Genomic DNA, 26,319 nt, shown 5'->3' on the forward strand with positions numbered 1-26,319 from the left:
CCCTGTTTTCCAAAAGATTGGTATCCAGAAATTTTGGTGGTGCTGGAAATGAAGCGAGGAACCTCATTTTGTAACCATTTTTGGGTGGCGCGTGCTGAGTGCGATGGTGCTGAGTCCTGTTACAATGTTCAAAGTATGCGGCCAAAATGTTTGCGTGCCCAAGGCTTTAATACACCCTCCAGAATGTTTTCGTGATAATATTCGGCATTTATTCTGATGCCACTGTCAATTAATACGAGCGTAGAGCGATCATCGGTTGTTATGGCGGCCCACGCCATCACAATGGCCGGCACTTGAGTTCTGGTGACCAACCGAAGGTGCACATTTTCAGCTGACCTCTTTGGCAAGTAAACACGATAATTTTGTTTGTTTACAAACTGCTGGACAACGAATGTTTTCTCATTGGAGAAAACCAAATTCGGCAGTTCACCACTTTCGGCCAAGCGAAGCAACTCTATAGCTCTTTTGAGACTATTTTCTTTCTGTTGCGGTATAAGTTCTTGCAATTTTTTGAATTTCAATGGCTTTACCCCGAGCTCAATTTTCAATATTGGAATGGAATATTGCGAATGGAATATTGCGATATGTTCAGCTCACGAGCCATTTTTCGGCCACTGCGACGCGGGTTTCGATCAAGTTGTTTCTTTACTTTTCAAAATTTTTCTGCTGATGTTGATGTTTTCTTCCGTCTACTTCCTTGACGTCGGGCTACGCTACCAGTATCACGGTAATGAGCGATGGTACGAGACACAAAAGATTTATTCACATTTAAATGCTGGCCACTTGTGTTTTTCCAGCCAAATATATAGAAATCACCCTATCAGGCTTGATCACGAATAACTTTTTTTCTGGAAAATTCTCACCAAAATGCTTTTGTACGCTTGTAAACAATATATTGAGCTGTCAGTGAAATAATTTTAATAGCTTTCAGACGAGTGGCTTAGAAATGACAGCAGTCTGAATTTGGTTGCAGTTTTTTTCATCTCACCCTGCATATGTTTCATCCGATTTGGTATTTAAATTCCTCACATCCGAAAAATACACTCCACAACAATAATACTTGTGAAGCACCGGCTGTCAAATACACCATGGAAATACCTCTGCCAAATTTTGTCAAGGCCGGTTCAGATTTGGATATAACTCCCAAATATATCTCCATTCGATTTCACTTTAATTTTTTTGTAAAATATCTAATATAAGCGCAAATAGGATGGATAAATTGGGACATATGACCGAATTCAGCTTGGAAGCGAGGAGGTCAAAGCTTTCTCAAAGTAACGAGATGCAAATACAAAAACATGTTCACAACATATTTAATATAAGCTCAAATAGCATGGATTTGACACATATGACCGAATTCAGCCTGGAATCGAGGAGGTCAAAGCTTTTTCAAATTCAGGAGATGCAAAGACTTCCGAAAATTTAGTGGAAATTATGTTAGAGTACGATTCAGAGTAGGATATACCTCCATATATTAGTTCGATTTCAAATTATAACTTTTTTAAAGCATTCCACACATTCCAAAACGATCATAGCTTGTATGACCAACTGCACATAAATTGCCAACACAAACGTGGTCGCATCTTACACTCCCATATTCTACAAATGTTTTTTTTTTTATTTTTTAATTTTGTTTTAAAATTTTATTTGAAATTGGGAATTTATTGGTGTTACCACAAGTAAAACAATTTCAAATGAGTTGAAATCAAAAAATTACAAAAACTTCTCGCAAATAAACGAAAGTTCTCAAAATTTTTACTTTTGTTTACCGAAGCGAAGTTTCGAACTCAACAAGTAATTTATTTGTTTTTTTTTTTTGTTTTTGGCCCACACAGCTGCCAAGTTTTTGAAAATATTTTTTCTATCCCCATCATCCCATTCATATTTTATTCCCCCCTTCTTTCCTCCCCTTTTCCCACCAGCCATGAAAAATAAAAAGAGTGCAATATTTTTTTTTTCAATAATTTTTAATACTTTTATTAATTTTTTTTGGTTTTTTTAATGCAGAATTCTTGTCTCTGGTTGTTGTATTTGTAAATATTATTTGTTTGTTGGTTTGTTTTGTATTTGTATAATTATAATTAATTAATAATAATAATAATGATAAAAATTAATTAAACATTATGCAGTTTGTTTGTTTTGACATGATGTTTTTTTGTTTCTTTATACACTATATAATCAAAAAATAACTATATTTTCATTGTAATAATTTTGTTTTGTAATAATAATTTCTAATAATAAATTGTGGAAAAAATAATGCTTAAGGGTTACATTATTTTGGAAAAAACGAAACGAAAGAAAAATAATGTCTTGAGAGAAGGGTTGAGTGTGGGTGGTGTTTGGAAAATAAACAAAACAAAATTAAAATTCTTTTTATACACAATTTTTTGTTATTGTTGTTAATGTTAGTATAGTTGGTTTGTTTTTTTTATTATACTTAATGTTTGATTATTTTTGTTTTGTTTTTTGTTACGTGTTATGATACAAATGGGGAAGGAGGTTGTTTTTGTTCTTTGTTTAATTTGTTTTTTTTTGGAAAAGTAAAGAAAAGAAAAGAGATTAAGTTTAATTTTTAAATCAAATTTATTTGAAGATTTCTTTTTTTAATATTTTTTTTGTTGTTTTTTTTTTTAATAAGGCAGCAACGTAAATTAACTAAAAAATCAATTATATAAATTTCTTTAGATTTTCTTTTTGTAACAATAAATTTAAGAAAAACAAAAGTGTTCAATTTAAAAGTGAAATTTTAAATTTTGTTTTATTTCAAATGAAAAAAAGCCAAAATATAAACAAAAACAAATTATAAAGCCAAACAGAAAAAAATTTGTTTATGTTGTGTTTAGTTTAAAGCATGTAAGTATGTGTATGTGTAAATGTTATGTACTTGTTGTTTTTGTTTTTTTTTTATTTTTTTTTTCATTTTAAGTTAATATAATGTAAATTTTATACTACTATTTTGTTGTTAATTCTTAGTTGTTGTGTTGCTATGTCAATCAATATATATTTATGTATATTTGTTTGTTTGTGTCCAAAGTTTGGGTCCCCTTTTGAACCACAATCGAACTTCCAAATTGGCACAGCTTTGTATTAGCCAAAGCTCTCTGTTTGGGGTTTTTGTTTTTTTGATTTCTTTTACCCCGGAGTCCAATTGTTGTTTATAATTGGACCATTAAGATTTGTTTTTTTTTTTTTTTAATTTTTGGGGGTTTTTTGTTATGAGTTTTGTATGCCTTAAAATTATTAACTTAAATTACTATCACAGCCATATTTTGAAAATAAACAATTTCTAAATTCTTAATAAATTACTACAAATGTTCCAAAAATTGTATTTTTTCTCTTTGTTGTTGTTGTCATTGTTTTATGTTTTTTTTTTGTTTTAATTATTGGTTTCCTTTCTTGTTGTTGTTTTTGTGTTGGTTTTCCATTCAAATATATATGTATGTTGATTTTGTTTTCCATTAAATTTGCAACAAAAAATTGTATGTTTGAGGCTTTTAATTGTTACATTTACTTGAATTTTACTCCAAATACTAATTGCACTTTTTTCAAACAAAAAAATGAAATAATTTTAAGGTTTTCTTGTTTATTTTTCTTATTTTGAAATACTGTTTTCTTTTTGTGTTTTTTGAGTAATGGGGGGGGGGGGGGGGGGGGGTTGTTGTCTACGTTTTTTGTTGGTATTTTCTTTGAGAAATTTTTGAAAAATGCATGGCATTGTAGAACCAGTTTTGGTTAGGGTTTGTTCTTTATTGGGGTTTATGTTCCAAATTGGGGGTTTTGAAATCATTTGAGTTGCTTTTTTTTAATATTTTCTGAGGGTTTTCAAATTCACTAGCCCATGACTATGTATGGTCCTAAATTTGACATTTTTCACATCCCCAATTCTTTGCATATATCTGAGGAATTCAAATTACCAGTCCAGTCCTAAATTTGGCAATTTGCATATGATTTTATATCCCAGAAAGGGATAAGATGTCAAATTTGGGGAAGGTAGAAAAAATTTTAAATTTTAAAAAATGACTCTTTATAATTTATGTGATTCTTATCCCAAAATCTTGGAACTTATTAACTGTTTTTTTTTTGTTAAGAAAATACAACTTTGTAAATACTGCAGCCTTTCCATGTCAAGCCAGTGACATTATGCTTAGCTGGGTTGGCAAATGCTTTTGAAGAAAAAGTGAAACCTTTGTCATATGATTTTTTGTTTTAAATATTATTTCTTCTAGTTGTTGAGTGTGTATGTGTGAGTGTTTGAAATTATGAACTATTGTAGATGTTGTTGTTATTGTGTGAATGTAGTTTTTAGAGGTGAGTTAAGGTGACTAGGAAACTGTTTTGTATAGTAGTTGTGTGTGTGATTTCCTTTTGTTTGTAGAAAGCTTTTGTTTTTTTTTTGTTGTTGTTTTTTGGTGGAACTTAAAGAAGAAAATCAGTGTCCTTATTACAGTTTCTTGAGAGTATTTTTTTTGCTTTTGTTGGTTTTACAGCGGGTTTCGGTTTAGAAAATTGTTTAATTTTCACAATTTTTAGTTTTCTGGTTTTTATAGTTTGTTTTCTTGTTGTTGTTGTGTTTTGACTATAAATTCTTTGATTATTAGTAAAAGTATTTTTGTTGTTGTTGTTGTTGTGGTTGTTAGCAAATCTTAATATTTAAAGCATATTCAATTAATATTTTTTTGTTTTTTTTTTTTTAAGTTTAGCTCTGTTTTTTGTTTTTTTTTTTTTTTAACTAAAATTAATAGCTTATACAAGTACGAATGTCTCTGTACATACATACAAAGTATATAATGCAGTATTTTTTTCATTTTTGTTTTTTTTTTTCTTTTTATATATAGAATAAAGTATTGGGTTTGTTTGTTTTTGCTATATATATATATATAAAAATGTCAAGCGTTTAAGTATATAAATTTTTAAGCTGATAATTTTTCACTACAAATCTTATTGGTAATCATCATAATAATATAGCTATATTTTTGTTGTTTAATAATTTTTTTCCCTTAATTAAATTTTAATTTTTAAGTTTTGTGTTGTTTTTTTTTTAATACAAACATAAAGAGAATGTACAATTGATTTTGGTGGTGGTGATGATGTTTTTTTTGGGGTATTAGGAATTTACCCATTTCATGGTTTTTACAACTTAATAACAACAAATAAAAAAAAAATAACTTAGAAATACCAAAATTTTCTTAGTTCTTTAATTTAGGCTAACCTCAATAAATTGGCCATTAAATTAACTACAATGTGGAGAAGGAGGAAGATTTTTCTTCATTAAAAAAGGAAAGGACAAGCTGCAATTTTGGCAAATTGTATTTGCCCTGCAAGCTGCTGGTGCTGCTGGATTGCTCTCTCTCTCTCTCTCTCTTAGCTTCAAATGAGTTAATTTCTTGCTTACTGGAACTTTCATGTCTCCAAGGAGGTAACCACCAAATTATGAAACACATTGGCCGATTCACTCATCATGGCCGCCTGGCCGCAACTGTCACTGCCCACACTGGGCGTGGGACTGGGCGAACCCAGACGCAGGGCATCCATAATATCATAGATATCCTTTTGATTCTGATTCATGTCAAATTCCAAATCCAAATCATTGCTGGTTTTCGGTCGTTTCGGCGAGAGGCTACCCACATTTACCATATCCAAGGGGCAATCATCGATGGCCGATATTAAACGTTGAGGTGGTATATAGAACTGTGTTAGGGCCTCGCGCACCAAACGATCACTTTCATCTTCGCTGCGTTGTCGTTTGCGCGATGACAAAGCCTTTTCCAATTGCTCGGCACCTTGGGTTATTTCGGGATCAATCATGGGCATGGGTGAATTGATGGCACTCAATTCACGATCCAATATTTCGAGATCTTTGTCAATGTTACTGGAGGATAGGCAACGTTTACGTGGCTGTGATTGGTGATGATTTGGATTTGCGGAATTATTGGCAGCGGCGGCTGAAGCATTTTGCGACGGTGTATAATGTGAGTTCAATGGATTGTTTTCCTGGAGATTCCCTATTGTTGTCGTATCAGCGGAATGATGAGAGGACGAGCTGTTCGATGAATGTTGTTGTTGTTGTTGGCTGCTATTGGCTAATGGCGATGTTGATGATGACGACGACGACGATGATGATGAGTTTCCTGATGTGGGTGTCAGCGACAGTGACAAGGCAAATGAGTTTTCATTCTTTTGCATGGAATTGTGTTGAGAGCTGTTTTCATTTTGCTGAATTTTATTGGATGGCTGATCAAGACTGCAACTGTTGTAGGGATTGAAAATGTTATCACGGGCCGATTCGGGTTTGTTTTCAGTTCTGCAAAAAAAAATGAAGAGACAAATGTGGATTAATACTAGGATCCAGTATAAATAAATGAGATATAAATTTGACAACAACAAAAATTCCTCACAAAACGCCATAAACCATGTTTTCAATGTTTAAGAATCATTTTTATGAAAAATGTTCTTAAATTAAGAAAAAATATGAACAAGGTTTTATTTATGAATTATAAAGAGAATAATTTCTTAGAAATAATTTTTTCAGGTTCGAATTTTAAATAAAATCTGTAAATATTTTGAAATCGAAATATTTGTCAGAATTGGTTCATAGAAATTATGAACAAATTCATTAAATTAAGAACATTTATTTTCAAAATGATCTATAAAGTTGGAAAATATTTTTTTAGCGAATAATTTGAAATTTTTATCAAATTAATAAAAATTTTGATTTTGAAATATATTTGAGAACCTGTGCATACAATTTATGAATAAATTCATGAGATTATGAATATAATTCCTAAATTTTTGTTTTATTTATTTTTTTTTTGAGTACTTAGGAATTGAAACTTTCCTGTCAAAATGCCTCAGTTTTTATGAATTATGTTTATGAACAAGTTACTTAAATGTAGAAAAAAAAATCTTAATATAATTATGAAAAAGTTTTTTTTTTAATTTAAAGAATATTTTTTACATCCAAAATGTTGGGAAATAATCATTGCAGTAAATTAATTTGAATTTCAATCAAAATAGTAAATATTTTGAATTCAATGCATTTGTGAATATATGTTCATAAAATTTATGAACAAATTCATACAATTTAGGAACTATTTTCTTAAATTTGGAATTTTTTGAATATTAAGAAATGAAACTATTCCTTTAAAAATTCCTTCAAAAAATTTCTCCCGGATTTGTGAAATAAATTTTATGAAAAATGTTCATTCAATTAAGAAATTTTTTCTTCCTCATATGAATTGGAAATGTAATACTTTGATAGAGCAAAAAAATGTTCTTAAATCCACAATATTTGGTCATAAATTCAATGAAATTTTTTCATTTGTAATACTTGTGAGCTTCTGTTGTTAAAATTTAGGTAAAAGTTCATTAATTGCAGGAACTTTTTATTAAAATTTACAGATCTTCAAGTTTTCTCCTGTAACTATTGCCATTACCTCTATTGTTTAAAGTTAGTTTTGTAAAAATAGGTCAAGTATATTTTCACAAAAAAAAAAAAAATATATATATTTCTCTTATCCATGGAATATTATTTAAAATTTTTTTTGTTATTTGAAATGCCATAAAGAAATGCTTTAAATTTCCAAGTTTTTTCCCCACTTTTCTTTTGCTATGTACTTGAGTGAGGAAAAAAAACGGATAAATGAAGACAGGTTAATAATGTGTAATGAATGAAAGAAAAAACGAAAAAAAGAGAAAAAAAACCTTCCACGCTCAACTGGTGGCAGGCAAAGGAGAAAAAATGGAAAAAACGATTGCAGACATTGAAGTAATCATGTTGTAACTAAAATATTAGCCTTGGTTGGCTGCTAAGAGCAGTAGCAGCAGTAAGAGTGTAATGCCTTTTTGAAAATCTAGGCTATTAGCCGCCAGTGGTCATTCAGGCAGCCCAAGTGTTAAAAAAACAAAACAGAAATAAACGAAATAACTCCTCATGATTACAGCTCTGGATAAATACCACATAATTTACAACAAATGTTAACCTAACTATAACGGTAATGATAATGACCATTCAGCTGTAAGACACTACTCTGGCTACTGGAAAGCCAAAACACTTGTCATTTTCATAAGAATGGAGCAACAAAACAGAGAAACAAGGAAGGTAATGGATGGAAATTTTAGGAGAGGGGGAGAGGGTTGGTTCCGAGGAGGAAGAAAATTGAAGTTCAAGATGGAAGAAAAAAACGTTGGTTGGTGAGAGAGAAGGTAATAAAAAAGAACGTTCGGTTGTTTTGCTAAGATAATTTTTTTAATTTTTGAAAATTTCTAAACTCCAACAATTTTGGGAAAATTGTAAATTTTAACAAAATAAAAAATTTTGTTTTTTAGACATCCAACCCAATGTATATAAGGTCCGTTGTGTGGCTAATTGACTTCCTTTGAAACTCAAATCGCAATTATGTCTTTTGACCGGCTGACCTTATATAGGCCATGATCAAACCATTGAAAATTTCTAATTTCACAAAAAAAAAAAACATTTCTTAGAAATGTCGGGATGGGAAATTGAATTTCCCTTTGTGGAAAATTTTGAATTTCGTTTGTTTTCGACCATATAAGGAAGATATTTTACGCTTTAGCAACCCCTCATCAATGACTAGGCTAGATGTTTATCATCGCTGTGACCCAATTGTGAGACCAATTAAACATCACAGGGCGTTAAACGCACATTCTTTTCTTTTCAAAAAAATAGAGAAATCAAGTAGTGTAAATTAATTTCAAAACACATTCCCATTAATTTTCGGGCGTTTACTCTTCTTTTACATTTATCTTTTGGGATGAGGGGGGGCATCATCAATTCGACGACAACGGCGAAGCTTGCCGGCCATCAGATATTATTAAACCGGAAATAATAACAGAAGAAAAAAACCGAAAGCAAAAACTACAAAAAATTGTCAGAATTTCCAAAACTTGTTGTTGCTTTGTGTTTGGGTGTGCGTGCGTGTGTGCGATGGCTCTTTAGCCTTACATTGGCTATTGGCTCCCAGACGCAAAAAGCAAAAACACAACCATTGCCGTTTATTGTGCCACAACGGCAGCAAACAAGTGCGTAGTGGAGTGGAGCTATACGTCTGCTGCTTGTTGTTTGTTGCTTCTGTTGTCTACTTTTTGTACTGTTGTTGTTATTGTTGTTGGCTGGAGATGAACGGTTGGTTTTTAATTTCTAAAAAAATTTCGTATTTCGCAGTTTTGTTGTTGGCTGGTTGGTTGGTTGAGAAAGCGAAAGTAATTGTTGTTGTATTTTGTTTATATTTTTTTTCTTGAGCACACGCACACTTTTAAATATTATTGGTGTTTTTTTCATAAACGTTATTTGTTTGTTTGGTAATGAAAACAGCAAAAGCAATAATAACAACAACACCAACAACTACCTCATACAGTAATATTTTGGCTTATCACTTGGAAGAAAAAAAAAAAAACAAAAACTCAAAAGACAGCAAAAGCTTTTTTTCCAATGGCAGCAAATTTTCACTTAAAGCCGCTGCCATATTACCTCTCTCTCTCTGTCTTATTAAACGACCGTTAGTCTGACCGTCATATATAACATGTTTTTTTAGTGGCGTTGTATTTCTTTGCCAATATTGAGTAGCCCCACCGATACACAAACACATGCATATGTCTGAATGAGTGCAGCTGTGAGTTGAATATGAAATTAAGCCTAGCATAAGTCTTTCTTTTTTCGTTGTTTTCTTTATAACCCAAAGTGCAAAAGATGTGATGTATTTATTACTGACAGGGAAAAGAAACGGTAGAATGTAGAAATGTTTTCCGAAATAAACAAAATAATTATAAAGAAAATCAGAAAAAAAGGATTTTTTAAAAATTAAAAAAAATATTTTTTTTTAATTTTTGAAAAAAATATATATATTTATTTTTCTAAAAAAAATAAAAATATATATATTAATTTTTCTAAAAAAAATAAAAACAAATTAGAAAATATTTGTTTTTAATTATTTAGACAAATTAATATTCATTCAGAAAAAATATATTTTTTAATTAAAAAAAAAAAAAAATATTCCGCTCCTTGCCTGAAGCCCTAATTGCACTATTTAGCCACTCATCCATTCATCCACCTAGCCAGCTAACCAACCATCCACAGTCCAGACCAGCTCCATCGAATATAATAAACAATCAAAATTCAATGTCGTTTATTGACTTGTATAACCAAATAAGACAATGACAATAGAGCGAGCAAAACAGCGTAAGGTAACAACAACAACAAGAAGCATACAAAACCGCAAACAAAAACAAATATTCAAAATAACAAAGTGATAAAAAAATTAACTTTTAATCATTGTTTAACGTTTTTGGTTGAGATAATTTAATAGGTTTTTGTTTGCGTTGTTTTTGTTGGGTTCGTTTGTACGTTCGTTAGCTTTTGAAGAAGACTTGCCTTATTTGGAGTAAGTAAGCATGTGAGTTGGTATGTGTGTGTCTGTGGTATTTTTCTGGTTGCTATTTTTTTTCCTACAACGCCAAACATCTGGTTATACTTTTTGGCTGATGTTGCTGCTGCTACTCATTCATATGGACAATTAAGTGAGAAGAGAGCGAAAAAATAAAAAAACATGTTGCTTGCTCTCACGGCTAGTTTTCTTTCACAAGTTTTGCTCCCAATTTAAACAAATTATGCTATTGTTGTGGATTTTTATTTAAACAATTTTGTTTTTTTTTTTGTGAATTTACTCCATATTGGGTAAACGCGTGCTAAATAGAACCTTGACTTGTTTAACAAAAAAAACTTGTGTGTTACCTTCTCCCACTTGATAAGGTTGTTGGCATATATTTTCGTTTTTGTTGTGTGTTTTTTGGGAAATAATAGCTAGGTATTTGACGTATGTAAGTATTTGTATCAAAACAACGAAATAAAGCCATAAAAAATTGTCAAGATATTCAGACAATCACACACATCTATACATTATATAACACCCCAGAATAATGGTTAATGAACTTAAAAGTACCTGATGCGTTATTTATAGGGAATCTGGGATGTCAATGAATGACTGCTGCATGTAAACAAACCTTAAAAAAGACGTTGGCCTTTTTTTGGGTTAATGGCCTGATAAGAATCTAGATTTTGGAGATTAAATGTAAAATATTTGAAAAAAAAATCAAGGGAATTAAACCTTATAAACATATCTTATCAAAAAATCTTCATTTAATACCTGGCCTTGCCATCCTACCCCAATTATTTATTATAAATAGGTCACTAATTTATTTTCCTCTCTACTCTACTTTCAGTTGTGAATTGTCAAAAAAAAAAAAAAAGCCCACACATCATCACTGACAGGTAAGACTAAATAAAAGCAACTGAAACTGCTAACAAGTCTATTAGTTGTCATAGTTCTTTGTTTGTTTTTTGTTAACCTCAAAATGACACACACATCGTTGCTGTTGTTTTGTTTCTATCTGAAAATTACAATTTTCATTTTCAATATTTTTTTTATTTGTTTTTCCTCTAATGTCGTTTTGTGTTTGTCTCACTATTATGACACCCAAAGCACACAAATCTAGTCAACCGCAAACTAAATCATCTACTACATACAGCCGCAACAACAACAACAAAAAGCTTTAAACGATTTTTTATTATTTCATGTTTTGCATCCACACTACCAGCCCCATAACAACAACAGCAAGCATCGCAACAACACCGCCACCACCACACCATTGAAAGGCTTACTCATGATGCTGTTGTTGTTTTTGTTTCACTCTCTACAAAAAATAAAACAAAACACAAAAAACTTGTGTGCTTCTTTCTTCAATAAGTCTATCTTTTGTCGCTACACGTTTTCCCCCCACAAAGCTCCCTCCCTTCCTCCCCCTTCTATGGTTTTTCTTTACTCGATGTGTTTTCCACAATTTATGGAAGAGACAACCAGCAACAACAGCGACAATAAGGAAATAGATTTTCAGATTCACTTTACGTTGTCGTAGTCATCACCATTGCCATACCACATTCATTTGTTGGCTGGGTTGTTCATTGCAAGCAAGGTTTTTACAAAGCCAATACTGCTGTGCCATGCCACCACACACACACACACACACACAACCAAGCCACCAGACAACAGGCATTCGAGCAAATTATTCCTTGGCTTACTGACAGCCCATAGACCAGATAAAAGTAAAGGAACGAGGGAAACAACAAAACATGAGGTGAGGACAAACAAAAAATGTAAGGGAATCTTAAACGTTTTTCCTTCGAACCTCGGTAGGATTTTTTATTTATTTATTTATTTCTAATTTTTTGTGGTGAATTTTCGCTTATATTTTTGAAAAAATTTTTAGTACCATATTTTTATTTAAATGTCAAATTAAGATTTATCAAAAAATTACATACCTATATTTTTTTATTATTAAAAATTTAATTACCAACTAATCTCCTGCTATGTTTATATTTTTATAAAACTTTGCTATTATTGTAATAAATCTCTACCCAGAAGTGATGTTTATGCATAAAATACACACACGCGCACGCAAATACACACACACACACAACAATGCCAAAGCATTTAAATATAATTTGAGGTCAATTATTAACATATTTTGTGTAAATGATGCCATCTCACACTCATTAAAAGTTTTTCCTTTTATTAGCTTACAAGATAAACCCCCACGATAACCCTATTTCTTGGAAATCAGAAAATAGGGGAGGGGGGAGAGGTCTACATTATTTCTTATAATTTTTCGCTTTTCTAGCAAATTTTGTGGAAGTCTAATATTAATAAAAAACATATCTTGCGGTAGTCAGTTTTTAGAAAAGGTATTTTAATACCTCGTGTAATATGTTTCCCTCTCTCTCTCTCTCTCTTTTTGGGTGTTTGTGTGTGGGGTGCAAAAATTAAAACAAAAAGAAAACAAATAGCCAAAAGCATTGGAGGCGGCACACACAAACAAGAAATCTCTGAGTATTATTTACAAACAAGTCAAGTGTTTAAATGAGAAGCAGACGAAGAAGAAGATGAAAGTCGTCTGTATGGCCGCCGATTTACAGTGCAACATATGCGAAACAAAACACGAGAGCCCCATTTATAAATCGTGAGTGAGAGAGCAACAAGAGACGGAGAGTATTTAAGATAGAGATTAAGAAATGATTAAATGTGTAGTTAGTTAGCCTCCCCCAGTCATCCCCACATTCTCCATGAATGTATGTTTTCACATTATGTCGTTGCTGTTGTTGTTGCAAGCTGCTCCATGTACTAAATGTGAGTGACTTAATGATGAGTTTTTGTTCATATTATTCATGTGTATGTTTGTATGTATGTAGGCAGTTGTTTGTGTGTGCATTGTTGTTAATATTTTAATAAATATTTGCGTGTATGTGCAAGAATTATTATGCGTTTGCTTATTAAACAAGAGCGTGTTTGTATTAACTTGTGTTTATTTATTTCACTACAAATACTGTTGACATTTTATGTTCTTAATACTTTGTTGTTGTTGCTGTTCTTGCTGCTGTTATTTACGTTTATTATTGGCAAACAAATACATGTGATTGTATTAGTTTCCTGTAAAACTGACCACCTGTGCACAATAATCCGCAATGAATAGGGGTTTTTTATGAAGGAGGGTAAAGAGGGAGGAGGGAGAAGGAAAAATTCCATAAAATTCTCAAATATTAATGAAACAGCTTTATCCTTTAAATTAAATGAATATTTTTCTTAAAAAAATATTTTTCTCTTGCCATTAAATGTCCAAAGAAATATAATATTTATTATGGATATTTATCACTTTTGCAATTACTTTATTAAAGCATACTTTATGGCGTTATATAGTTCACCTTGTGTGGTTGGTGACATTCACACACACACACACAAGTTAAATAGTCATCATCGTTCCTTTTCAAATATGCCGCCAACAAATGGCATTTAGCAGCAGTGGCGTGTGTGTGTTGTCTTACGGAAATGCGAGGGCGATGTGTGTCAGCCAGCCAGCAAGCTTGGGCGCGTGTTCTATGTGTGTGTGTGGGTGAGGAAATACATACGTAAACATTACGTTATTGTAAGTAGGATGTGTGTTTGAGTTTTCTTTTGGATTATATTTGTTGTTTCTTGTTTTTTTTTTTAATACAATATTTTTGTCCTGACCGCAAACGAGAGACAGTCAGACAGATATAAAAATGCCAAAGGGTATTTAAATGGCAAAATGTGGGATTTTTATGGTATTTTATGTAAAATCCCCCTCACGCCCACACGAAAAGAGTCCTGGAAATGACGTACATAACTATTTATGTAAAACGAGTGATAAGGAAATGATTAATTAAAATATCTAAAAATAATAAAATTTAAAGACAGTAATAGAGGAATATTAAATCCTGGCTCTTTGAGCATATCAAAATAATAACGGTATCTCAAAACATATAATTAGAAAAATATCAATAATTCCTTATCTCTTGAAATTATTATCAATATTATGTTGTGTTTATGTGACTTGGCAATTTTTCTTCTTCTTCAAATCCCCAATAGCCCTCGACATTAGAAAATAACTTTGTGTCTTTCAAAGCAAGACAGACAGACAATCATGATTGTCATAGCAACACCATCATTATGTTACCAATCAAGGTTGGTCGGTTGTCTTTGTGAACTTATATATATCGAAAGCATCATGAGCCTCGTTTTGTTATGGAACAAAGCAAAATAGGTTAGACAGAGTGTGAGAGGGAGTACGGGGGGAAGGGGAGTAGAGTAAAAACATAACTACTTTAAATAACAGCAAAACCTACATTCACAAAATCAACAGTCTAACTAACCCATACATTAGTTGGGATTCAACAGTCAAGCCGAATAAAAGCAACAATAAATAACATTGTGAGTACCCATGAGAAAGAGTAGAGCAGGCAGAGAGACCCCCATTGGGGGAATTCACAATAGTTATGTTGGGTTATTCAACAAGAGAGATGGTGAGTGAGAGAGCGCGTGCGAGTGAGTGAGAATGGGGAAACCACAAATAGTAGTAGTAGTAGTAGTCGTAGTAGTAATCACTATTAAAGTTGTCGTGCCAATTGTTGTCGTTTTTGTTGTTGTAGTGGTCGTTTGATGAGCAAAACTTATGCTCATCGTTTGTTTATGCTCGTTCGGCCATTACTCTCCCACAGACTATTTTATTCTGTTGGTATATTTTTCGGGGGTGTGGGGGAGATTGTGTGTGTGGTTTTGTTGTAGAATTTGGGGGCATTTTTTGTTATGTTAATGGTTGTTGTTGCTGTTATTGTTATTGCCTTAATAAAGTTCATTCGTGTTGTGTTTGGAGTGAAACCTGTGTTTTCTGTTTAATGGGGATTGCTTAGGCAAATATTTAAATGATTCTTAGTTTTGGTTTGGTGACAAAAGGGGAAGTACTTTGGAGAAAATCAGAAAAAGAAATAAATACAATAAATAAAAATATAAATAGTAATTAAAATTTAAAAAAATATATATGTATTTAAAGAAATTGAAATTAATCCATGAAGGCCTTAAAAGTAAATCCTTGTTAACACTTCCTGCCTAGTGGCGGGCGGTCAGTCCTTGGCTAAGTGTGCTGGCAGGCGATATTGGCACACAAAGTGTCAATAAATAAACAATACAGCTTAATACACACACTTGACAGCTTAATTGATTGATGGCCCAACTTGTGCCATAGCATTGTACAACAACAAGAAGAAGAAGCCCCCTCCCCCCAACCAAAACAAGAAGGGAGCCGAAGCTCTCCTCAATGACAACAAAGAGACAGAGAAAAAAATTGTAACACAAAGGCAAGCAAGAGTTGGCAAACACAAAATGTAATGTAAAAAACATGATTGGGAGCCAAAGACAGACTAGTGAAGTGAGAGCGAAAGAGAGCACAAAACCCCAAGAGAGAGCAAGAGTGTTAAACAAAGAGAATATGTATATTTTATAACTGACATAGGGGGGGAAGAGACAGAAACCAATAAGAAATTGTATTTTAAAACACCCACACCTTGGTCGGGTGTTTTTTTTTCTTCTTCTTTTGTATAAAGGGAAACTTTTAAGTGTTATAATAAATTTAAATAACATAAATGTTGTCTATTGTTTGTTGACATAATAATTACAATAAAATAGGTCAAGATTGAAAGTTATGGAATTTTAAAATTTTAGGTATTTATACGTGTTACATAAAGGTAAATGGATAATGTTTATTACACATATAAATTTTATGTGACATAAATTAGAGAAGTTTCAGGAATAAAATAGGACATTTCGGAGAAAGTAGAAAAAATAAAAATGTGAATTTGGATACCCTATTATGTAGGACTTTATTCGGGTACTTGATTTTTTTAATTTATTAGGTTTCGTCAAAATTCCTCCCATTTTTTTTTTAAATTTTAGTTTCATTTTTGTTTTTCTATGCATTCATCAACACTTCAAGCTATGTGTATGCGCCAACCAGCCTGAGAATATCTACAAAACTGTTTTCTATATTTAGCTTGCTGCTTGCTTGTTTTTGTCTTTCTTATTGAGTGATAATTTTATACAAAAACCCAACTATTGCTTAAAGCTTTTGATGATGATTGGTTTATTGCCTTTGTTATTTGATATGATTTGTTAGGTTTTTTTCGTGTAAACATGTTGTGCCTGTTGTTGTTGTTGTGGCGGCGGTGGCATTGACTGCTGTTGTTATGGCGGCAAGACTAACAACAGCAGCAGCACCAGCAGCGGAAGGCAGTCAGTTGCCTTCATTTTTTTTGTTGTGTTCACAGTTGTGATGTGCTTGCCATTGTTGCAAGTGGAACGTGATCATTTGAACGTTTGTTTAACTTTTAAGCTTAAGCGTGTGGTGCTATTAGTTTGTAAGCATGTGTGTATGTGTGTTTTTATAATTTAAATATTTTTTTTCTGGAAAAAGATACTGGTCATCTAGTGGAAATGATGACTCAGGATGTTAATTGGAAGAAAATTAGATAGATTTCGAATAGAATTTTTCATAACGGAAAAAAATTTTTGAAATATTTTTTTGGTCCCACGTTGGGCGCCACTTTCAAAATTTAAAAATATTTAAGAAAATAAATCTCGAATGGTAAATATTACTTTATTCATAGGATTTGTTAAATTTACGTTGGGCGCCACTTAAAAAATGGTACACATTTCTTCCGAATGGACGCCAAATTCAAGAAGAATGGGATTAAAGCATCAAAATTAAAAAAAAGAAATTAAGTTCTAATTTTATTTAATCTCCCTTTGTTAAACTTCCCTCGAACTAACTCTTACTTCAATTGGCTTCAACTCCCTTGCCTCCTTTCTCTCCTTAAACCACACACAAAGGGTTTTTATATACTTGATTCGAAAAAATTACCGTTGTTCTTCTTGTTCGTGTTCGGGTGAAAAAAGTACCCATGTCGAGGAGAAAAGCACCTCTTCTCTTAAGCCTTTCTGGTTGTTGTTGTGAGTTCATAAGTTTTACAAAACGGACCAACAACATAGAATGTGCAGAAATAGCTGGCTGTGTGTGTTTGTTCACCACCATTGTTTTGTTTTAAATGGCCTGTTGGCAGCGGCGAAGGCTTGGAGGTCTGTTTTGCGTGCCTTTGACCGTTTTTCTTCTTCATTCTTTTTTTTTGCCAAATGTGTCCGTTTTTCCTTCTGTTCGTTTGTCTGTCCGTCTGTGTTTTTTTTTTTTTTTTGGATATTATTGGCTGGCTGTGCTTTGTTGCTGAGGGACAACATGTGTGTGATATTGTTGTAACATTCATGGGACCATTCACTGCTCTCTTCCACCATCCATCCATCCACACACTTGTATGATAGTATTGTTATGGCTTGGCTGTTCGGTGGCTGTTGAATGAACTAACTGGTTGTGTGTTGAACACATCCAACAAAACACACAAGTTGGATTATGACTGAATGTTTGAGGGGGATGGCTTGTGTGTTCCAGCAGAAGGAAAGGGGGTATGGGGGCTCTTTTTATTTAAACTGTTGGCAAACATATTCATATGTCGACGACGATGATGATGATGATAATAATAATCATGTTTATATGTATGTACATATGCATGAATATCTGTGTGTGTGTGCAATTTTGGCATGAGCTTGGCCTGAATTTATAATCTTTTTACCCATCGTCATTATCATGCCCAAATTTCTCCTACACAATTGGAAGAACATAAAAATTTAATTGTGGAGATCTAGGATGTTGGGTTTGAAGGAATGTAGTGGAGGATGTTTCCGCATTAAATTTACTTAAAACCTGTGTAGTGAAAGACCTTGACACGGGGACCCCACGTTGGGCGCCATCAATAAAAAAATAGGTGTACTTGAATTTTAAATTAATTATAATTAATTAATCTTAATTTAAATACATTTTTTAATTTTGAATTTAGTTCTGAAAATTTTCACCTTTTTATAATTTTTCGAATGTCGAATTTTCTCTCCTCTCCTGTTATTGGTTCCTGATACCCATTCTGTTTGGAATAAAAAGCTTACGATTTAATTCGAATTGGTTTTCTCTTCTTGGAATGCCTGGCATTATCATTATACCCTACAACACTTTGTGTTGGGGGTATTATAAGTTTGATTGGGCCAAAAATTATGTAACACCACGAAATATTGATTTCCCACATAGGAAAGTATATATGGATCTTCCTAGCTCGCCGAGCTGAGTCGATCTAGCTATGTATGTCCGTCCGTCCGTCTGTCCGTCTGTCCGTCTGTCCATGTTAATTTGTAATCACTCTACAGGTCGCAATTATGACCCGATCGTCACGAAATTTAGAATGGAGGTGGGGATAAGGTCAGAATAGAACCCTATTACTTTTGGAGATGATCGCACAATATTTAGGGGTCGAAATGGACCAGAAACTGAAATATTTCTTGATTTTGCAGTTGCTCTACAGGTCGCAATTATGGACCAATCGACGCGGAAATTAGCATGGGGCTAAAGCTTTGGGCTGGGCAGAAGCCTTCCGATTTTGATGGTCATCGGGTAATATTTAGTGGGTGAAAAAGACTATAACATTTGTGTTAAATAAAAGTCAAATTTCCATTATACCGCGAATATTTTTAGTCCCGGCGAAGTCATAAATAGTTGAACAGGTCAATTCTGACCGTTACGTAGATGCCGATAGTAAATATATAGGATATATATAGCGAAATATATACAATGTGTATATACAAAGGAGAGGAATGTTAGATGGAATGCTTATATTTCAAGAATGGCTTGCCCGATTTTGACAAATTTTGTAAATTCAGAACGCCCTCTTGACATAAAAGTATAAAATCTAAAAAAATCGCATAAAAATAAGTCAAAAAATGATCTTAATACAGATTTTTTGTATTTTGTGACATTTTTTTATTTTTCATATTTTTTATCGCATGCGATTTTTTCAGTTTGACTTATAATATTAAGGTGTACATTTTGTAATATTTTTCCACCTTACAACACAGGTTTGGGATATTATATACATATTGCAATTATCGTCCGATCCTCATGAAAAGGGTAGGGTTAGGCTCAGAAGAACTTGGCATATTGTTTTTAAAGATGTCCGCAATATATTTAGGGGTTGAAATGGACTAACAACTAAAAATTTTCCTGATTTTGCAGCCGTTATAAAGGTCATAAGTAGAAACCAAAGGACACGAAATCTCGCATGAAGTTAGAATTTGGAACAGCAAGTAGAATGGACCACTACTTTTGTCTGAAAAATACCAACATTACGTACAGGCGATAGCCGAAATACACAAAATGTGAACTTCTGCCTTTTTTGCTGATTTCGTTGACGAATATAGCTAAATATCGTAGACAAGAAGATCGTATAGAAGAGTCTAAATTTGGAGATACAGAGGAGTCTCTTGCCTCTGGAGACGATCGCAAAATACGACGGATTGCGTAAATATTGGGCAAATGTCCCTGGTCAAAATGCTAAGGGTAATATCTGGGCAGTGCTCCGTCACATAATTTCAAAAGCGAAATCTTCCAAAATGGATTTGGACATAAGGGGGCTTCTAATCTATTGTAGTGTTGTAGGGTATCACATGGTCGGCCCCGCACGACTATAGCCTTTGCTTACTTGTTTTTCTGCTGCTATTATTGTTTGTTTGCATAGCAGAGCTTGTTAGCTTGCTGCCGACAGCCAGCCAGCTAGTCAACTAGGCAAGCAAGACAAATTTAAAATGAATTGAAGAAAAAAATTAACAATAATTAAATTATTCTTAATAATTCATGGCGCATATCGTTCATGTGTGCGTAAGTGTGTGTGTCTCCCTCTCTCTCTCTCGGGCGATAAACAAAGTAAAATAGCATGGATTTTTTAAATTGTGCTAATATTTGTATCGGTGTGTAGACGTCATTTTATGGCATTTAAAATAAATTATAGTGAAAAGTAGATGGGAGAAAAATTAACGCAAATTAATTAAAGTAATGGGTATATCACGTTTTTTTTTTCTAAGGGGTTTGTTTGGTTGTAAGGAACGCTGTTGGTAACAATAAGAAAAGGGGATAAAAGGAAATTGATGTTTTCAATATTTTTTTTTTCGAATTAAAAGAGAGTGGAGAGAGTCTTGCCAACTCTTTCATACTTAGCTTTGGGTTCTTCAAATATTACCATCATTTAAAAATTTTCATTTTTTCTGTTAACATTCTTTATTTTCATTGAAAATAATAAAAAAAATTAGAGTGTTTTTCAACTAAAAAGTTTAAGTTACATTTCTTTTTTTATGAAAATTCATTATTTTATAATTAATTTTCCTAATTGCTATGACTATATTTACAATTTCACATTCGGTTTGAAACTTTGAGGAAATTGAGAAAAATGAAAAACATTTTTAAAATATTTTTGGAAATGGAAAAGAGAAAAAATTTACAATTTTTGGAAAAATTACAGCCTAAACACTATTACTATAATTACAATTTCACATTTGAGACTTAAACATTTGCGAAAAATGAAAAAAAAAAACATTTTGAAAAAATATATTTTTTAAATGGAAAAAGATGTAAATATTAAAATTATTTTAAAACTGTAGTTATAATACTGTGCTACAGAAAACATTTTTAAAAAATTCCCCAGACTATTATTTTTTTTTTAATTTTTAAAATCTTATTTTTTATTTATTTTTTAACAATGTTCGGGAATTTTTTAATAAAGAATTATTTAAAATATAAAATGCTACGATTTTTAATTTTTTTTTGATTTCTTAAGGATTTTACTTTTTTTTAACTCCACGTTGGGCGCCACTATCAAATATGAAAATAGTTTAAGAAATAAATTAAGAATTACCAATTTTATTTCATTCTTATGATTTATGAGGAGAGTTTTTATATGATTTTAAGAATTTTACTTTTTTGAACTCCACGTTGGGCGCCACTATCAAAATATGAAAATATTTTAAGAAATAAATTAAAAATTAATACTGGCAATTTTTAATTTATTTCTTATCATTCATAAATCATTCATATGATTTATGAAGGACATTTTTAAATTTAAAATTTACAATTTTTTTTCAGATTTTCATATTTAATAAAAAAATGTATGTGGAATATTTCAAATTATTAAAATTTTCCGAAATGTGCAATTTCGTCATCAATTTTTTTATTTTATTTTTTTTTTTATATATTTCCGTAAAAATTCTTTTAAAAACCTTGAAAAATGTTGTTAGGGCCATAACCTCATTTTTTGTGAGGTTGCATAACATGTTTGAAAACTGAAGTTGTTATACGACACACATTTCAGACTTCTAGAACAATTTGAAGAAAAATTGATGCAGCGTCGCTCAAATTACCTCAATGGGCTCTCTGGGAATGGCTGTCGGATTTATAACCTCACTTTTTTATGACACATTTGAAAAGTTAATTATCTTTTTCAATATGGATACACATTCTTAATACACTTTTTTCAGCCTTAACCTCACTGTTTTAATCACTTTTTATTTTATTTGAATTTTCGGTAGCACAGTGTTATATTTTTTTAATTTAAATTTTTCAATAATATTGATTTTCAATTTTTTTAATTAAATTGATTTTTCATACAAAATCCTTAAATTTAAATATTTTTTTAATTTTTAACAATTTTTGTTATTCCGTATTTCTAATTTTTGAAAAATTATTTATTTTTTGGTTAACTGATTTGCAATTAATTAATTCCCTCACTTGAAGAAAACTTAAAAAAATCACAATGCTTGGTTGGCATAATTCATTCATTCATTTAATGTTGTTGTTGCTGTGGTCTTCCTCAACCAACCTTCAGTCAAATACAACACTGCTACAACAACAACAACGAAAATGATGAAATATCCAAAATGAAAAACGCCAACACTGGCTTTCAATTTATTTTATATTATTAGATAGGTAACTACAATTTTTTTCTCTGAGTGATTATGGCTTTGTTTGTGTTGTCTCGTCTTTGTCATTACCTAACCTCAAAAAAAAAAAAATTAAAAGCTATAAAATTTTGAACAACAAATACATTGAATTGCTTCTTCCTTGTTTTATTTGCTGTGTTTGTCTTCTTCTTCTTCTACTTATTTTTCATAATGTTGGTTTTGTTATCGCTTAAGCTATATATTTTTCACTATAGTAGCTAGGCTGGCCTGGTTGGTTTGCCTGCTGGCTTGAGGAAACCCAGTCTAGCAGTCGGTTTGTCTGTCTGTTTGTCAGCCAGCGAAAAATAAATCCACACAATTACACAAAACGCACAAAATTTTGTTGTAATGTATGCATGGTTGTATTTTTTGTTGTTGTTGCTCTTTCTGCTTCTTTAATCATTATGGCATTGGCAATCGTTTACACTTTATGCGGACGGACAGACAGACGGCTTGGCTGGCTGGCACAGCGACATATTGATATGTATGGCGTTTTGTGGATTGAGGAAAACTTGCAACCAGTTTTCCCATTTGCTTGCTTTGCTTTTTTGTTTAACTAAAATATCACGGTTTTGTTGTTGTTTTGTGTTTTTTTTTTCATTTTTTTGCACTTACCTTGGTAAGTTGGCCAAATAACGGGATTGCTTTTCACGTCTCAATTCATCGGTTAGACGACAATAGGTGTTATTAATGCACACACTGCGTCTCAGATTGGTTTCCGAATCCTTGATGCGTTCCAATTTGTGGGCGCATAGCTGGAGTATGCGTTTACGCTCCTCACGCTGACGCAATTTTGGCGATATCATAGGCACACGCGATCGATGATGATGATAGCCAATTGGTGGCGAGGTACGTGGTGGTCCAAACATATCGGAATCATCATCGCATTGATTGTTGGGCGTTATGCTGGGCAAGGTCATTTTGTTGGTGTTGTAGCTGCTGCTGCTACTGTTCTGCGGCGTTGTTTTGTGAGGTAAGTTGGGTTTTCTTTTAAGTTTCTCTTTTCCCCAATTCAAAACAACTCTTCCTCACCACTTGAGCGAGCAATGAGTGGCTTAACCAGTGAACAACAAATTGTAAGAAAAATCCGTTAGTTTGTTTTGTTTAACTGAATTAATTTTACTCTTGTTTGGGGTCGTTTGCTTATCACACACAGCAAAAAAAACACACCAAACACTGTCACACACACACACGTATGCCCCTTCTGCCTTTCCTCTGGCTCTTCTTTGTTCTAAGTGAGTTGGTAAGCTCTCTGTTGTGTGTTGTTACGGGTTTTCCAAGTGGCTACTCTTTGATATATGACCTCTCTCTTTTCCTTTCTCACTACAAACAGTTGGTTGACTCTCTTGATTTGTTGTGTTAATGTTTGATAAAGCAAACTGTTGTAAAGAAGTGTGTTGAGTTTGCGTTGCTTTTGTTGTTGTTGTAGGTTTTTTTCGCCACTACTCGAGTCGTCACCGCCGTGTATTTGGTTCTTTATGCTTGATTTTTAATTTGTAACGTCACTCCTCAGTTAAATGGGGGAAATACCTTGAGTTTGTTGTTCCTTTTAACGTTTTGCTGTTGTTGTTCTTGCTGCGGATGTTGGGTATCTTTGAGATAGAATTTTGGGGAATTTCTCGTGTTTTTGTTGTTGTTGTTAAGGGAAAATGCAATAATTTTGTTAACTGGTTTTTCCACTTCCACTTGATTTTTCCACAACAAAAAAATGTTTTTGTTTTTTTTTTTTTTTTGCAAAATCACATCAAAACAGAAACACAAATGTTTTTTTTCGTCACTCTCTTAATTCCTCAATTTAGTTTTGTGATAATAATTTCTTGTGGTTCTTGTTGTTGTTGTTTTTGTAAAGTGATTGTTGCTGCCTAATGCAAGGTAAACCACAATTTGAAAAACGCAATGCAAATATGAAGAAAACAAGAAAAAAAACACAGTGATGTTTTTGAGATTTTTTTATTGTTGTTTTTGTTATTTGTGTGTTTGGAAAAAATCACAGTTTAACTGAAAACTTTGTTTTTGTAGTTGGCAAATTTTTTTAAAGCCAGGATTTTTTTTGCATGAAATTTTCAACAAAATCTCTGAGATTTGAAATTAACGTTTTTTGTTGTTGTTGTTGCACAATTATGTTTTTGGTTGCATTAAATAACAAAAAAATTTAGAAAACTTTTTAAGTTTTTTTTTTCTTTTGTTTTGTAATTGAGATAAATTATCTGTTAATTATTAACAGTTTGTGTTGTTGCATATAAGGGGGGAGAGTAGTGGTTAAACGGAATTTTCAAAATAATCCAGGACTTTTGAAAATTCTTGAGAAGTTTGTTTGGATTTTTTCAAAAAAAAAATTAAAAACAATATTTTTTTTAATATTCATAAATAATTGCACTCATTTGCATAGTTTTCTTTTTAATTAATTTATTTAATTGTGTGAGTGGGTAAATTTTCTTTATAATTTGCTGGTGGCTGGTCTTCAGTTTATAATTGTATTTTTTTCTTCTGTCTTTTTTTATTTATTATTATTACGATGTTCCGCGTAGTATTTTTGGCACGTCCACACCGTTCTCACGTTCGCATTGAACTGAACCAGAGTATTGCCGTTTCAAAAGAAAATGTTCGGTTCGTTTGCTTGTGGCAAACCGACTGAATACACAACATACAACAGGCAGGCAGGCGGCTGGCTGTTACAGTCGATAACGACAACGGCACAACGGCCTGCACTCTTTGCCTGTTTTCTCCACAGGGCAAGACAGCAAAAGAAAAAATACAACAATCACACGCACACACAACAAACGGGAGCAATTCAATTGCTCTGTATAGCAGAGAGAGAAAAACCAACGGCACAAAACAATAACAAAATCCCCCAACCAACATAACACAATGTAAAAGAGCATTACAGAGTGAGGGAGAAAGAGAGCAAAGCTTACATGCTCCCGCAGCCTTCATTACATGCAGTGACTCACACACAGGCAAACAAACACAATGCTAAGGCAAGGCAAAACTAATGCAAAAATGCAATAACAATACTGAAATAGGGGGACTCTTCCTCTCTTCTCTCTCACCCCCAAAACCTTCATGAAAAAGAGGAAATTAAGAGCAAATCCCCAATATAAGAAAATTAAGAGCACACTTACTCTTAAAATGTTGCCAAAACTGGAAATCTCTTCAAATTATCTTTCAAAGAGAGTGAGAGAGCGTCACAGTGATGGAATCGAAAACAAGAGATTACCGAAGCATTTTTATTGTTTTCTTTACCGAAAAAAAGATTCAATGTTTGCCAATATCTCTCAGACACATCTCTGCCGCTCACATGGGGTGTAATCGCCGGAGTGTGAGCATGTGTGTGTGTGTGCGTGTCTCTGTTTGTATCAGCAAGAAGATGTTTATTTTTCTGTGTTATTAATCAACTCAAATATTTATAAATAATTCAAGCAAGCCAACGAGTGAGCAGTAGTAGCAGCAACAACAACAATTGAAACTAAGAAAAAATCGTTCATTGTTTTTGTTTTTTTGTTAAATGCTTTTGATTGCCATTCAAGCAAAAATAAACGAACAAAAAACACAGTGGAAGAGCGAAAAAAAGTGAAATTAAAATATTATCACAAAAGTTAATTACAAACAAAATTGTATTTATCATGAGTAGAATAATGTATAACAGGCTGACGCATAACTCGATACGGTCGGAGCGTCACCGCGCTCCCACCTTGATTTCGTTGGAGGGTTAATCAACTTTTCGGACAATGATTGGCAATGATTAATTCTGGACGTAGTTTTTTGTTGTCGTTGTTGTGTTTTTGTTTCTTGGTTTGCCGTTAATAAATCCAATGTAAAGTGCAAACAAAAGGACAGGTGGTGGACTGACTGAATGACTGACTTGGGGACAAGATTGAGATGCTCATAGCTAGTATGGCAGATTGAAATACGGAAATTGAGTGTAACAAAAAAAAAAAAAAAAAAAAACACCGCCACGTTTATTATTTGTGTGTTTATATACATATATACGTATGTATGTACATACAAACGTCAGCGTACCTACCTTGTGTGGATATTGAACACT

General features: G+C 32.5%; 1 protein-coding gene across 1 annotated transcript; it reads right to left on the minus strand.

The window, feature by feature from the left end:
* Nucleotides 1-1,948: 1,948 nt before the first annotated feature.
* LOC101901570 (putative uncharacterized protein DDB_G0277255) lies at nucleotides 1,949-24,911 on the minus strand. Its single transcript, XM_005179554.3, has 2 exons — nucleotides 22,890-24,911; nucleotides 1,949-6,301 (listed from the first exon to the last, which is right to left on the minus strand). The coding sequence occupies exons 1-2, from the start codon at nucleotides 23,192-23,194 to the stop codon at nucleotides 5,401-5,403; spliced, it is 1,206 nt and encodes a 401-aa protein (XP_005179611.1). The 5' UTR covers nucleotides 23,195-24,911; the 3' UTR covers nucleotides 1,949-5,400.
* Nucleotides 24,912-26,319: the final 1,408 nt, after the last annotated feature.

The sequence above is a fragment of the Musca domestica genome, unplaced genomic scaffold, assembly GCF_030504385.1.
Source record: "Musca domestica strain aabys unplaced genomic scaffold, Musca_domestica.polishedcontigs.V.1.1 18, whole genome shotgun sequence".
NCBI classification, from domain to species: domain Eukaryota; kingdom Metazoa; phylum Arthropoda; class Insecta; order Diptera; family Muscidae; genus Musca; species Musca domestica.